This window comes from Salvelinus sp. IW2-2015, linkage group LG32 (genome assembly GCF_002910315.2).
Source record: "Salvelinus sp. IW2-2015 linkage group LG32, ASM291031v2, whole genome shotgun sequence".
NCBI lineage: Eukaryota > Metazoa > Chordata > Actinopteri > Salmoniformes > Salmonidae > Salvelinus > Salvelinus sp. IW2-2015.
This window is the reverse complement of record NC_036871.1, coordinates 3,223,675-3,238,717: the sequence shown is the minus strand read 5'-3', so window position 1 is coordinate 3,238,717 and position 15,043 is coordinate 3,223,675. Positions and strand designations below refer to the sequence as shown.

At 40.4% G+C, this 15,043-nt stretch overlaps 1 protein-coding gene across 2 annotated transcripts in view; it reads right to left on the bottom strand.

The window, feature by feature from the left end:
* Positions 1 to 3,960: 3,960 nt before the first annotated feature.
* The window catches only part of LOC111956791 (anion exchange protein 2-like), a 62,434-nt gene continuing 51,351 nt past the window's right edge, over positions 3,961 to 15,043 (bottom strand). For both annotated transcript variants that reach the window (XM_023977411.2, XM_023977412.2), the window contains 3 exons: positions 8,173 to 8,342; positions 7,651 to 7,824; positions 3,961 to 7,444 (listed from right to left, as the gene is read on the bottom strand). In XM_023977411.2, the coding sequence (XP_023833179.1) occupies positions 7,367 to 7,444; positions 7,651 to 7,824; positions 8,173 to 8,342 (422 nt within the window). In that variant the 3' untranslated portion in view covers positions 3,961 to 7,366. The remainder of the gene's footprint in view (positions 7,445 to 7,650; positions 7,825 to 8,172; positions 8,343 to 15,043) is intronic.

The following is a 15,043-nucleotide window of genomic DNA, read 5'->3' as shown; positions in this document are numbered from 1 at the left end:
GCTGTGTACCGGAGTCCTCCTTAGGACTAGCTGGCTAAGCGTTAACAGAACTGCGGGAAAACAGTTCCCGACAAGCGGGAGAAAATGACACTTTCTACCATTGTACAGCTAGCTAGCTACCGTTGTTGCCCCCATCTCTTCTTTTGTGGGGTTTATAGGCGGCATCCAATGTTATTGTGCATCAATGTCACCTACTGTAGGGCAACTTAGCCAGCTGTGCTAACTAAAAAAATGACAAATAGAAGTATAAATATGCAGAAGCAGGAATGCCCAGAATTGCGGGCCCAATTGCACCCGCCTCACCAACACAGCCGACACGCACACTCACTGCCACAGAATTAATTGAAACTGTCCGAATAGATGGGGAAAAGAGAAGACCATCACTGGAATCCCACATCATCTAGTTGAGACTGGAACGTAATAATAACCGTAGGCCTGTGGCATGTCATGTGAAAAAGCTGAGATAGTGAACATTGAACAATTTAATTGTAAAGGCCTATGTAGCAGGCTATGGTATTTCAGGCAATGCAATTAAAGGTTATGAACCTATTCCTAGAAACGTCAAACATTTAGCCTGTTGCACAGACCATATGGACACTAGTCTAGAGTGCCTGGTTAAATTGTGCTTTGAAGCAGTTTTTACATCTCTAAATGGTTAAACTATTGAGAAGTATGTATTTGTTTTTACTTTCCATGGTGTGGACAGTATGTGCTACTACATTACACAAGCTGATGTTTTGACCACATGGAATTGGGGGGAATTACACATCCTTTTTGCCTCAGGTTATGATTGGTTATGTTAGTGTAAAAGTTTTTAGTCCAAACAATGGCACAGGATCAATTTCTTAAAACATAAAAGTCGCTGGCCAGTGGCCACACACCAATACACGTAAATATCAGCCAACTGTTGTCATTGTTGATATCCTATGGCGGGTCGTAATTCGTTGAAGTTAATTAACAGAACAAATTGTTTATTCTCTTTTCCTTGATGGCAGCCTCCCGAAATCAACATCCGCCATTCCAAACTATAAATAGAAGCCTTCTACAAATGTTAATCTAACCAACCATGAATAGGTTATTCCAAGCTAAATAGTGTACATTTAAACAGCGCTACACCCCAAACGTTCGCCCCCGTTCTATTGATTTCAGCAGAGGCGCCTTGCCCATAGGGGGTACAGAGACACGTGCCCCCTCAGATTTGTCTTGTTCAAATGTTTTTTTTAAATGATACGATTTTTGTTGTTTCTCTGTAAAACTACTAGCCACCTAGCAACTTTACGAAGTTGGCTTTAGCTACTCCAGATAGGGTCCCAATTTCCCAACCTCATAATTAGCTACCAAGAAGCCAGCTCAGGATATCAATCAAGTTAGAGTAGCTAGCTTGTCTAACTATCTTAGCTGGCATACCTGCTGGCAAGGTTGTTAGACTTCAGAAAAGCAAGTAATTACTAGATATACTCAATAAGACTCACAGTCCTTTCAATATTTCACCTAGATTTTAGCAGAGATGCAGAAAAGCATATTTAGTTTCTTAAAAAAAAAAACATCAGTCAGGAGAATACAAGCAGCTCAAGATGTATGGTAAGATATTCAACAACAAAAAAAAGTGTTTAAAAAAATTCAAAATTCTCTAATTCCTAGACGGAGGAAATAAACACCCCTAAGGCATCCTCACGTACGTTGTGCCTCCTCACATTTTTGGGCTGCATGATGCCCTTGGATTTCAGCATGATATCGAAGTAATTAACAAAAAAATCACTTACCTCGTTGGCGACCCACTTGAATCAAAATGCAACACTTCAAAATGTACACGGAACAAAAACATAAACGCAACAATTTCAAAGATTTTCCTGAGTTACAGTTCATATTTTGAAACTTGTACATGTAAATAAATTCATTAGGCCCTAATCTATGGATTTCACATGACTGGGAATACAGATATGCATATGTTGGTGACGGATACCAAAAACAGTTTGTGGTGTGGATCAGAAAATTAGTCTATATCTGGTGTGATCACCATTTGTCTCACACATCTCCTTCGCATAGACTTGATCAGGCTGTTGATTGTGGCCTGTGGAATGTTGTCCCACTTCTCTTCAATGGCTGTGCGAAGTTGTTGGATATTGACGGGAACTGGAACACGCTGTCGTACACGTCCATCCAGAGCATCCCAAACATGCTCAATGGGTGACATGTCTGGTGAGTATGCAGGCCATGGAAGAACTGGAAAATGTTCAGCTTCCAGGAATTGTGTACAGATCCTTGTGACATGGGGCCATGCATTTTCATGCTGAAACATGAGGTAATGGCGGCAGATGAATGGCACAACAAAGGGCCTTAGGATCTCGTCACGGTATCTCTGTGCATTCAAATTGCCATTGATAAAATGCAATTGTGTTTGTTGTCCGTAGCTTATGCCTGCCCATACCATAACCTCACCGCCACCATGGGACACTCTGTTCACAACACTGACATCAGCAAACCGCTCGCCCACACAAAGCCATACACTCTGTCCGCCATCTGGCCGGTACAGTTGAAACCAGGATTCATCCTTTGAGAGCACACTTCTCCAGCGTGCCAGTGGCCATCGAAGGTGAGCATATGCCCACCGAAGTTGGTTAAGATGCTGAACTGCAGACAGGTCAAGACCCTGGTAAGGACAACGAACACATAGATGAGCTTCCCGGAGACGGTTTCTGACAGTTTGTGCAGAACTTCTTCGGTTGTGCAAACCCACTGTTTCTTTAGCTGTCCAGATGGCTGGTCTCAGACGATCCCATCAGGTGAAGAAGCCAAATGTGGAGGTCCTGCGCTGGCGTGGTTACACGTGGTCTGCGGTTGTGAGGCCGGTTGGACGTACTACCAAATTCTCTAAAACGACATTGGAGGCGGATATGGTAGAGAAATTCTCTGGGAACGTTTCTGGTGGACATTCCTGCAGTCAGCATGCCAATTGCACACTCTCTCAATACTTGAGACATCTTTGGCATTATGTTCTGTGTCAAACATTTATTTTAGAGTGGCCTTTTATTGTCCCCAGCACAAGGTGCACCTGTGTAATGATCATGCTGTTTAATCAGCTTCTTAATATGCCACATCTGTAAGGTGGATGGATTATCTTGGCAAAGGAGAAATGGCAAAGGAGACATTTGTGCACACAATTTCAGAGAAATAAGCTTTTTGTGCTTTTTGACAATTTCTGGGATCTTTTATTTCAGCTCATGAAACATGGGACCAACACTTCACATGTTGTGTTTACATTTTTGTTCAGTATAGCTATCTGTCTACTACAAATTTTCATCTAACCAGTGACGTACACATTATTCCCAGATTCCGTGTGTTTTTTGAGCTGTGGTAGTTTCAATCGATTAGTGATTTATTGCCACTTGACAATGTGTGTGCAGTTTGTTTATAAGGTGCTTGTTTAAAAAAAGATCTAAGTAATACGATGACTATTGTTGCACATGTATGTGTAGATAATACATTTCATGTCTATGTTTTCAATTATCACGAACTGTTTCTGCATATGGGTTATTGATTTGGACACTTTAAAACTGTGCTTTGTCATTGGGCTATTTATCAATATGTCTTGTCAACAGGAAGCAGCGACAGCATAATTTTCAACTTAAGTTTTAGGAATATACCAGAAATCCCCATGCCTACGTACTCCGTTTATCGTCATCCAGTTTCATTTGCCATGGACTCATTATATTTTTATTTCAAACTTTGACGGTTAGTGACTGATACACATGTTCTTTTTGGGTGTTTAGGTGATAGATCATACAGTATGATGATGACAAGAAGAAAGTGTACCATACATCATTTATATGGCCTATTCTTAATATGAATGTCTACTTTAAATTGATCATTTTTAGGTATCTCTCCCTTAACCACTTTACAGATACTTTTGTACAGGGACAGACACATCCTTGCAAATAGAAAAGAAAACACAACTTTCAGTTTCATTTCATCAATAGACATTTACATATATAAAAAATAACATTTAAAATCAGTCCATTTTTGTCATTCTACAAACTTGACATGGATAAGAGCAAGGCAGATTGTCTATTTAAACATCTTGCAATGTAGCTAAAGCGAAAGCACTTGAACCATGATTGTTTCCTAACAAAATATATGTATATATTTGTATGTAATATATTTTCTTTATTTATTTCTCACTCATGCTATACTATTTGCAGTTAATTATCCCAAAGCAATGTTAAATATATATATTTTTTTACACTTTTTCTCCCCAATTTCATTGCAAAGCTAGCATCCAGAAATATGCTAAAATAATTGTGGTATCTTATGTTCTCTCACATTGTATTTTGAGTGGAAAGATGATATGACCTGGTGAACTTGACAAAAGCACACAAATTGAAAACTGTAACGACAGCAAGCAAATCTGCAAAGGAGGCAATTTGGACCACATGATGACAACAAATGCATACACGGCAGCCACTGCTCTTCCTTTGCAGCGATTCAATGAGACACAGTCTTCCTACTACACACTTTTGAAATACTGGCAAACTGTAATTTTTCAGTGCAACGGTATGATGTTTAACTTTGTAGTAGAAAGTAAACAGAATCTCAATAACGTGTATTATGACTGTGTATGTTACAACACATTCAGGGACATTTTAAGATGGAAACAGCTGTTATTAATGGACTATCCTCATTGGCTTTATAGACCTGATTAGCTACTGAGGCCCAAAATGATGTGCATACTTAAAAATACCTTAATTTGTATTGAATACGATGTCTCCTATTTTTGTTTACTGTACATTAAAGCCGGCATACTGTACATACTGTTGTTCAGACAGTTAAACCAAGACTATACAACTAGGAGTGCACAACAGTGAAAACCAAGTAAATCATGGTACGTAGTGTATTCAGGTATGAAAGACTACGTAGGTAAATGGGACCAAACATCTTTAACATATTTGGAGAAGCACAATGGTGAGATCTAAGCAGCAAGTGATCGGTGGAAAGCAACTTACAGTATGTGCTCTTCAAATAATATAATGTGGTTTGTCAGTCCCACAGGATAGGATTTTTTATTTTTTATTGTTGACACATTTACTTTCTTAGGCACAGATTGCCAAATGAATTAATGAAGGCTTCCCCTGTCTATCATCCTAAATATACACAATGGGGTACTGTAGTGCTACTTTCTGTCTAGGGTTGTATTCATTCAATTGCAAATAATGAATCAATTTGAATAAGGGCTGCTTTTAAACAACAGTGTCAAACCTGGTTACCACCTACACGTACAAAACGTTCGGCTACCCAGAGATGGATCCATGTACTGTATAAAACATTCCAATTCCAATTGACTTTAGTCCAGTACAATATGTCTAACTTGTATTGTACCTCAAATTTCTTAAATTCAAGAGTGGCAAATAGTCATCTCAACTATCACGGTCACAAGCTAACAGCTTGGATTAACCCTAGATTGGAAACTGTCATGGTCAAAACATATTGATGCAGTAGTAGCTAAGATGGGGAGAAGTCTGTCCATAATAAAGCGATGCTCTGTCTTCTTAACAACACTATCAACAAGGCAGGTCCTACAGGCCCTAATTTTGTCGCACCTTGACTACTGTTCAATCGTGTGGTCAGATGCTACAAAAGGAAAATCTGCCACAACTTAGGAAAATTGCAACTGGCTCAGAACAGGGCAGCACGGCTGACCCTTCGATGTACACAGAGAGCTAATATTAGTAATATGCAGGTCAATCTCTCCTGGCTGAAAGTGGATAAGAGATTGACTTCATCACTACTTTTATTTATGAGAGGTTGTTGAATGCACCGAGCTGTCTGTCTAAACTACTGGCACACAGCTCGGATACCCATGCATACCCCACAAGACATGCCACAAGAGGTCTCTTCACAGTCCCCACGTCCAGAACAGACTATGGGAGGCACGCATTACTACATAGAGCCATGACTACATGGAACTCTATTCCACATCAAGTAATTGACGCAAGCAGTAAAATTAGGTTTAAAAAACAGACAAAAAAACACCTTATGGAACAGCGGGGACTGTGAAGCAACACAAACATTGGCACAGACACCCGCACGCACGCGCACGTACACGATAACATACGCACTATACATACACATGGATATAGAATTATAGATATGTGGTAGTGGTGGAGTAGTGGCCTGAGGGCACACAGTGTGTTTTGAATTCTGTGAATGTATTGTAATGTTTTTACAATTGTATAAACTGCCTTTATTTTGCTGGACCCCAGGAAGAGTAGCTGCTGCTTTGGAAGCAGCTAATGGAGATCCATAATAAATACAAATACCATTCAAACCGTATTATACATAAAGTTATAATGGTGTCACAGTCACATGCTATTTGCCGAAAGAGAGTTGGACAGGCCCCACAAACACACACTGCAAATGATTGGTTGATTGCGCTATAATGCAAAGCTTTTCTACTCTTGTATTTAAGCAATTTGAGGTACAGTACAAGTTAAACATATTGTATTGGACTAAAGGCAATTGGAATAGGCACAGAAACCATCCTCATTGAAAACAACAATTAACTGAGCGTGGCCTAGTTGCCCTTTTGATGGGGGACCATTAGATTTATCAAGTTTTTGTTGCTTTTACTTCTGTCAGTGTGCATTATAGTAAGTGCTTCTCAGTGAAGCTACAAAATTAACTAGCCATACTGGAGGGCCATGTAAAATCATGTGAATTGAGAACCATGTAGTGTACATTTTACCCACTCTTGAATGAAAAATGTATCATAGTAGTAATAAATATGTAACATTCGAAAGACTACTGCAATGATACGCCTAACCGTGGGAACTAGACTGAATGGTAAATGTTTGTCTATGACTATGTTGTATGTATTTATCAGTACAATGTGATAAGACGCATACTACATCTGTACTGATCCTATCGTAATAAAGTGCTTCTTCTTAGGTCATGACCTCAGCGGATGTGGTTTCTGCTAAAAGCCCAATTCCGATGCACACTTTGAGCAAAAGGTGGAGACTTGGAATTGGGCTCTAGTCTTTGACACATAGCAATTCAAACTCCCACCTGACATTAAAACACACCCCAAAGATACCTAAAAACATGAATCGACATTGTAACTCAAATTATTTCGAAGGACAAATCCACCTTCCAAAAAAGCAATATAGTGAAAATAGACAAAAAACATGATTTGGGAGTTGGGATCCTAAAAAGCTTTCAAGACAATTAAATATAAAATGAGTAAAACATTTCAAACCATCAGTGGTGCGTTATAAAATATCAGGTGAACAAACAAAGGAGTTGGTGGGTTTGAATAACTTCCTGGAGTATACTGTAGGGCTAGGGTGTATATTGGTTGGCAGAACGTCCATCACGTTGGCACCATCTCTGTGTACTCATCCTGTCCCTCCCTCTCATCAAACTTAGGTTCTGCGTCATCTGCATCCAACTAAGACACAAAGAGAGAGCAGGGGTAGAAGTCAAGGGTCAAGGTTATTGCCAGGGTTCAGCTGCATAGGATATCAGACTTTCCCACAGATTATTTCCCAGACAAAGGCCCCCGAAGCAACATCCCACTGTAAACTAAAACCAATAAAAACCCAACTCCTTTAGGCGGTGGAAACAGTGCTAGACGGTGTGTGTGATTCGACTTACACACTGCATCTCACGCGTGGTGAAGATGCGGGGCAATAGGAACCATTTGATGGGCACGGTGAGGATGAGGACGAAGGGGAAGGCCAGCGAAGCCACGGTGGACATGACTGTCCACAGCGCCGCCAGACACACCAGCTGGATCCCCGTGAACAGATGCATGCGCAGGGTCCTCACCTGGAACACACACACACATATTAGAATAGCAGTTCTAGTCAGAGTCAATAGTTGGCTTTCAAAGTCTTTGCCCTTCAGATCCTAAGGACACTTTTACAAGATAGAACCAGTGTTATAAAGTTTTGATCAGCTACTCTGCAGCACAGGATTTTCAGGCGTGGTTGGGGTTTGGGTAGTACTTACATTGTGGACGTAGGTGTGGTCGAGGTTTGGGCAATACGCTGACCTTGCAGACATAGGTGTGGTAGGGATTCAAGCAGTGCTGACCTTGCAGCCCTAGGTATGGTTGGGATTTGGGCAGTGCTGACCTTGCAAACATAGATGTTGTTGTGGTTTAGTGGTACTGACCTTGCGGACATAAGTGTGGTCAGGATGATACTTGGGAGGCATAAAAAGCAGCAGCATGCGCTCGGTGAGCTGGATACCGTTGAGGGACATGACGCCCATGTAGAGGAAGATCCCAAAGAGCACAGCGATGGGGATCTGACGCAGGAGATCTCCGATCACAATGGACAAACCTAGCCAGGGGAACAGACGTGAGAAGAACATTTGTCCTAGGAAATGAGCACACCATTTCTGTGAAGCATGTGTCTGGATCTAAAAAACACTTTACATTTTTTTTAAATCACGTGAAAAAAACATGTGGTTTCCCAAGACGTATAAACATGTGAACAAATCACTTGTGAAAAATAAAAACAATTGTTGTTGACATTTTCAGACAAGTGAAGTTTCACAAGTACATTTTCTAAGTTTTTTTTTAGCCTGTAGAATTTACACAACTTCAAGTTACTTCTGGTTTCCCATGCATGAACTGGCTAGAACCCTGCTTATCTTCAGAGACAAACCCGCAGTGGGGTGCAGAGTGCTCTGTTGCTTGAATGAATGAATGTGCCAAATCTTGCATCTAGAAAAAGGCCAGAGTAACATAATCAAAAATTGCAGAAAAGAGGGAGACATTTTGTTTAATCATGTTATCATAAAGAAATATTTCTCTGCGAACATTTTTTTTGGCATACATTTACAATTCATTTGTTCTCGCATTGCAAAATAATTTCCTTGCAATATTTTGTTTTGCTATCAATACTTTTGGGTATATGTTTTGCTTCCAATATTGTTTGCAATACTAAGAATTTGGTTCTCGACATCAGAAGTTTTGCTTAATATCAATGGCACAAAAGCAACTCACTCACTAGAGGATGGCACCATATAATAACAATATGACTCTATTTAAGGTGTTTCAAGTTGAAAGTGGCAATCCTTAATTGAAACTTTAACAAAGTGTTCTCCTTGCCCAGTGGTGACCCGTCATTCATGGCAGGTGAGGTAGAGCCCTGTTTTATGTTGTTGTCTGTTTTGCATTATATTATATTAAATATATTGGCATTAATATGTGTCACATATCTGTTGGCAAACAATGTAATTTTTTTTATTGAGTTAATAAAGTCGCATACAAACATGGTCTCTTTTTTGCTTTCTTGAGTAAGGCAGCTCCAAAATGCAGGTGTTTCAGGCTAGCTCAGTGCCATCTGTGGTGGTGGGGCAGCCAGTAGAAAATACAGTGCGTAGGGGTTGGTAATGTTCTCTAGTTGCACCATGATTGGCTCAGTTTTCTGTTACATTAGAAGTGACCATCTAAGAAGGCTTGTGGTCATTGGACACGGATAAAATGATGTCAACTCACGTTATATCTCCCGTAGCTTTGATTGGACTGATCATGTCAACATCATACTTTCAAAATCTTAGCTAGCAAGCTACACAAGCAGTCATCATCATGAATCAAGTCGACAATCTACTGGCAAATCCTTTTCAAGAAATTATAGATAAAACGTCTCAGCGCTCATCGGCCATAAACATTACACAACAAGTTGGAAATCGCAAATTCAACAATGATTGGTTTGGAAGGAATTAGTGGCTAACTGCAAGCGTTGGAAAGCAATCACTAGCCTGCTACGCAGTGGAGAATGTTTGTAGTCCAAGTCTGGTATCATGACTTGCTCTTTTGGGTGAGGATCATAGGCACCCCCCGTCCCCCGTCCCCCACCACAGTTTTATGACGGCCGTAAATAACTGCAGGAACTCTCTCTCTCCCACACAATGAAAGGGAAGTTAAAAATCCCTTCTTTACAACAGAGATAGATATTGTAGTACTGTGACATCCAAGATTGGATAATGAAACAATATTTCTGTTATCCAAGCAGTTGGAAGGGTCCGTGGGTACTTAAAGAACAATCATGTCAAATTCATTACTAATTTGTGATGTAACTAAGGACAGTAGAACAACATAACTGCATCTCTGAATGTGTATATTTTACATTGCCGGGTTGCTATGGGTGTGTAAAATGGTTCTAGCTCTACATTAGACAGCATGAGCTGGAAGGTACGAAATGGTTAGACACTCTGAAATTTTCAACAGAGAAGAAGAAAATCTCTATAGACCAGTCAGCGTGAAGCAGTGGCTACATGGCTGAGAAATGGTTTAAAACTAGAGACCAAGCAGGGGGACGGTGTGAACCAGACATCACGAATGGTTAGACTCTACAAGACCAGTACACGGACAGCGTGAGCTGAAAGGTACAAAATGGTTAGAAACTGTGAAACTTTCTCAAGTGAAGAAGATAAAGACTACACCGGAACATTCAGTCTGCAGCTGTTTAAGTACTTTAGTCTAGTAAATTTGACCTAGAACCACCGGGTGGTACTCTGAAAGATTCAATCTAATGAACATTTCCCTATCAAACAACCATTGGTACGTCTGATGTACCCTTTATAACAGAGCTACAACTACGAAAGACTTTGATCTCTGGTGGACAAACCAGAGACTTTGTCGAATTACTCTCCAGACGGACTGGCAATTTCAACAGAGACAACAAAGACATACACATTTCAATATGTACATTGCAATTTTTTCGAATGAGCGGCCGTTCATGTGCAAAGGATTCACATTTCCATGAGCATAGTTCTCAGCTGTATGTACGTTAGCGAAGTCCTTTGTCTTTTTCTCCCGCTCTTTCTTACATGCCCCTTCGTTTCCCTCTCTTTTGAATCCACCATTTTGTGTAACAAGCCGTCATATCAGTTTAGTACACTAGGGACTTTTCATTGCATTATGTAGTAATCAATGTCTAAGCTATTCTGTTTGTGTGTTTATGTAATTCTGTGTGATTATTTAGTTAGTTAGTAATTAAATAATTAAGCCAATTTGTATATCACTGATTCATCATTTATTCTAGGGTTTGTGCAGATATCCAAGAATTTTGCGACATTCAGAATGAGACTGAAGTCATTCATTAATGACTGATTGATGACTAAAATCTTTATATCTTTTATAGTTCATTCGGAAAACGGTAATTCGTTAAATCAACTTTTTCCGTGGTGCCCAAGATTGCTAATGAGTTAATTGTTACAGGATTAATTTAATCATCTAATCATCGTAATAATTAAACATAGTTAATTGATTTGATAAAGTCATTGTCATCACATTAAGGATAGTAAAGACACAACACTGAGTATAAGGGTCTCTTTTCCAAGCTTAAAAAGGATAAACATTCCCATGCAACACCATGGGCCTGAAAGGTTGAATACATTGGCCATGCTGTCAATCCAGCATGACATCTGCCGTGTTCAAAACAACTGGAAACTCGGAAGTAGGAAATCTCAGACTTCAGTGAGTTCAAGACAAGCGTGCACTCTGAGAAAAACAAGCTCCGACTGGGAAAACACATTTTGAACGATCATCCAACTCGGAATTCCAAGTCGGGAACTCTGGCCTCTTTCTAGAGCTCTGACCTGAAGATCACTGACGTCATGATTCAACCTTGTTTTTTCAGAATTCCCAATTGTCTTGAAAGCACCATCAATCCAGAGATTGCCAGACTTTGATGACAAAATTTGCCAACAAGAAGGACCGCCACYTCACCTTCCTGTTCAAGTGAGCACAGAACAGCAAGATGAGTCCAAAAATGTATGCTGCTGCATAAATTATGTAATATGCTAGGGAGATATGTATACTGTAGCTAAGAAAGTAATGTTAAGTGTATGTTGTGTAGCAAGCTGTTAGTAGCCCATGTGCCTCACCCTAATAATTTGGTCCCTTTCCCCTTCATAACTTAGCCTACTATTCTGACTTGGTGGTGCACATGTAGCCTATAGCCTGTGTGATGGAACATTTTAAGTTGGTGCTTTTCTAATAACCAATTTGTGTTCATGCAAGTGACTGATTGAACAAGTCCTCACTATCAGTATCTGCAATTTGACACTACGTGCATAACTTTGTTTTGAGAAAGTGATATCTCAGTTTCAAGGTCTCAGCTTAGAGAGAAGAAGCCTCGTGAGGTATTGATCTGTCACATGCATGACCCAGTATTGGTCGGTCACATGAATAAAGCAAACGTTAATGATGAATTAATTATGAATGATGAATAAGCTAAATCATTTAAATATAACTTGTCTATATATAAGAGAACTAACGGGACTGCCCCGGGTGAAGGTCCTTATCGACCTGTATACTTGGTGCATTGAGTTGGTTGGAACCTCTCCAGCTCACTGATAATAAAGAGGGATTCATTTAAGATTGACTTTGAGTGTCCCTGTGTAGAATTTACACGACACCTGTTTTAGAAAATGTCATCATCAAATATTGTAAGTGCTTCCATTGTCTGCTTATATGCCCCTGTTATTTATCATACAGTTCTGACTTGGTGTACAGGGAGAATAATGTAAGAACGCCCCATGTTCTGAATTCTGTCGCTGTACGTTTCAAAGGTGTTGAACAAACAGTTATATTGACTACGTTTGTCTTAGCTCGCTAATTAACGTCTTAATCTAAATTATGGATAGACTKTTATCCGCTCATCGTTCCTTTATGCTGTCGTGTCTCTAGGATGATTAAATGAGATGACATGCTATTTTCAAATCGGTTACCTAACATTTAATTAAATGAATCAGGCAATAACTAGCTCATTAGGAATCCCGGGGCACCACAGAAGCATTAGTTTATATAGAGCCGCTATCTCCCGAATCCACTCTTAAAAATCTGAAGATCTTTCATATCAATAGCAGTCAATCATTAATTATTCTTTACCTTCTATCAGTCTCATCTGAACGTCGTAATATTCTTGGTTATCTGCACAAACCCAAGCGTAAATTATGAATCAGGAATATACAAACTGGCTTAATTCATTATATCCTAACTAACTAAATAATCACAGAAATWCATCGCAAAAAAACAGTAGATATTGGTTACTAACAATGGTAGAAAAGTCCCTGGTGGGCTAAGCCGATATGATGGCTTGGTAGACAATATTTTTAAAATTTAATTTGATTTCACCTTTATTTAACCAGGTAGGCTAGTTGAGAACAAGTTCTCATTTGCAACTGCGACCTGGCCAAGATAAAGCATAGCAATTTGACACATACAACAACACAGAGTTACACATGGAGTAAAACAAAACATACAGTTAATAATACAATAGAAAAATAAGTCTATATACAATGTGAGCAAATGAGGTGAGATAAGGGAGGTAAAGGCAAAAAAATGGCCATGGTGGCAGGGTAAATACAATATAGCAAGTAAAACACTGGAATGGTAGATTTGCAGTGGAAGAATGTGCAAAGTAGAAATAGAAATAATGGGGTGCAAAGGAGCAAAATAAATGAATAAATACAGTAGGGGAAGCGGTATTTGTTTGGGCTAAATTATAGATGAGCTATGGACAGGTGCAGTAATCTGTGAGCTGCTCTGACAGCTGGTGCTTAAAGCTAGTGAGGGAGATGTGTTTCCAGCTTCAGAGATTTTTGCAGTTCGTTCCAGTCATTGGCAGCAGAGAACTGGAAGGAAAGACGACCAAAGGAGGAATTGGCTTTGGGGGTGACCAGTGAGATATACCTGCTGGAGCGCGTGCTACGAGTGGGTGCTGCTATGGTGACCAGTGAGCTGAGATAAGGTGGGGCTTTACCTAGCAGAGACTTGTAGATAACCTGTAGCCAGTGGGTTTGGCGACGAGTATGAAGAGAGGGCCAACCAACGAGAGCGTACAGGTCGCAATGGTGGGTAGTGTATGGGGCTTTGGTGACAAAACGGATGGCACTGTGATAGACTGCATCCAGTTTGTTGAGTAGAGTGTTGGTGGCTATTTTATAGATGACATCACCGAAGTCGAGGATCGGTAGGATGGTCAGTTTTACGAGGGTATGTTTGGCAGCATGAGTGAAGGATGCTTTGTTGCGATATAGGAAGCCGATTCTAGATTTCATTTTGGATTGGAGATGCTTAATGTGAGTCTGGAAGGAGAGTTTACAGTCTAACCAGACACCTAGGTATTTGTAGTTGTCCACGTATTCTAAGTCAAAGCCGTCCAGAGTAGTGATGCTGGACGGGCGATCAGGTGCGGGCAGTGATCGATTGAATAGCATGCATTTAGTTTTACTTGCGTTTAAGAGCAGTTGGAGGCCACAGAAGGAGAGTTGTATGGCATTGGAGCTCGTCTGGAGGTTAGTTAAAACAGCGTCCAAAGAGGGGCCAGAAGTATACTGAATGGTGTCGTCTGCGTAGAGGTGTGTCAGAGAATCACCAGCAGCAAGAGCAACATCATTGATGTATACAGAGAAGAGAGTCGGCCCGAGGATTGAACCCTGTGGCACCCCCATAGAGACTGCCAGAGGTCCGGACAACAGGCCCTCCGATTTGACACATTGAACTCTATCAGAGAAGTAGTTGGTAAACCAGGCGAGGCAATCATTTGAGAAACCAAGGCTGTCGAGTCTGCCAATAAGAATGTGGGGATTGACATAGTCGAAAGCCCTGGCCAGGTCGATGAATACGGCTGCGCAGTAATGTCTCTTATCGATGATTGTCGATATGATGTCGTTATGATGTCGTTTAGGACCTTGAGCATGGCTGAGGTGCACCCATGACCAGCTCTGAAACCAGATTAAATAGCGGAGAAGGTACGGTGGGATTTGAAATSGTCGGTAATCTTTGTTATCTTGGCTTTCGAAGACCTTAGAAAGACAGGGTAGGATAGATATAGGTCTGTAGCAGTTTGGGTCTAGAGTGTCACCCCCTTTGAAGAGGGGGATGACCGCGGCAGCTTTCCAATCTTTGGGAATCTCAGACGATACGAAAGAGAGGTTGAACAGGTTAGTAATAGGGGTTGCAACAATTTTGGCAGATCATTTTAGAAAGAGAGGGTCCAGATTGTCTAGCCCGGCTGATTTGTAG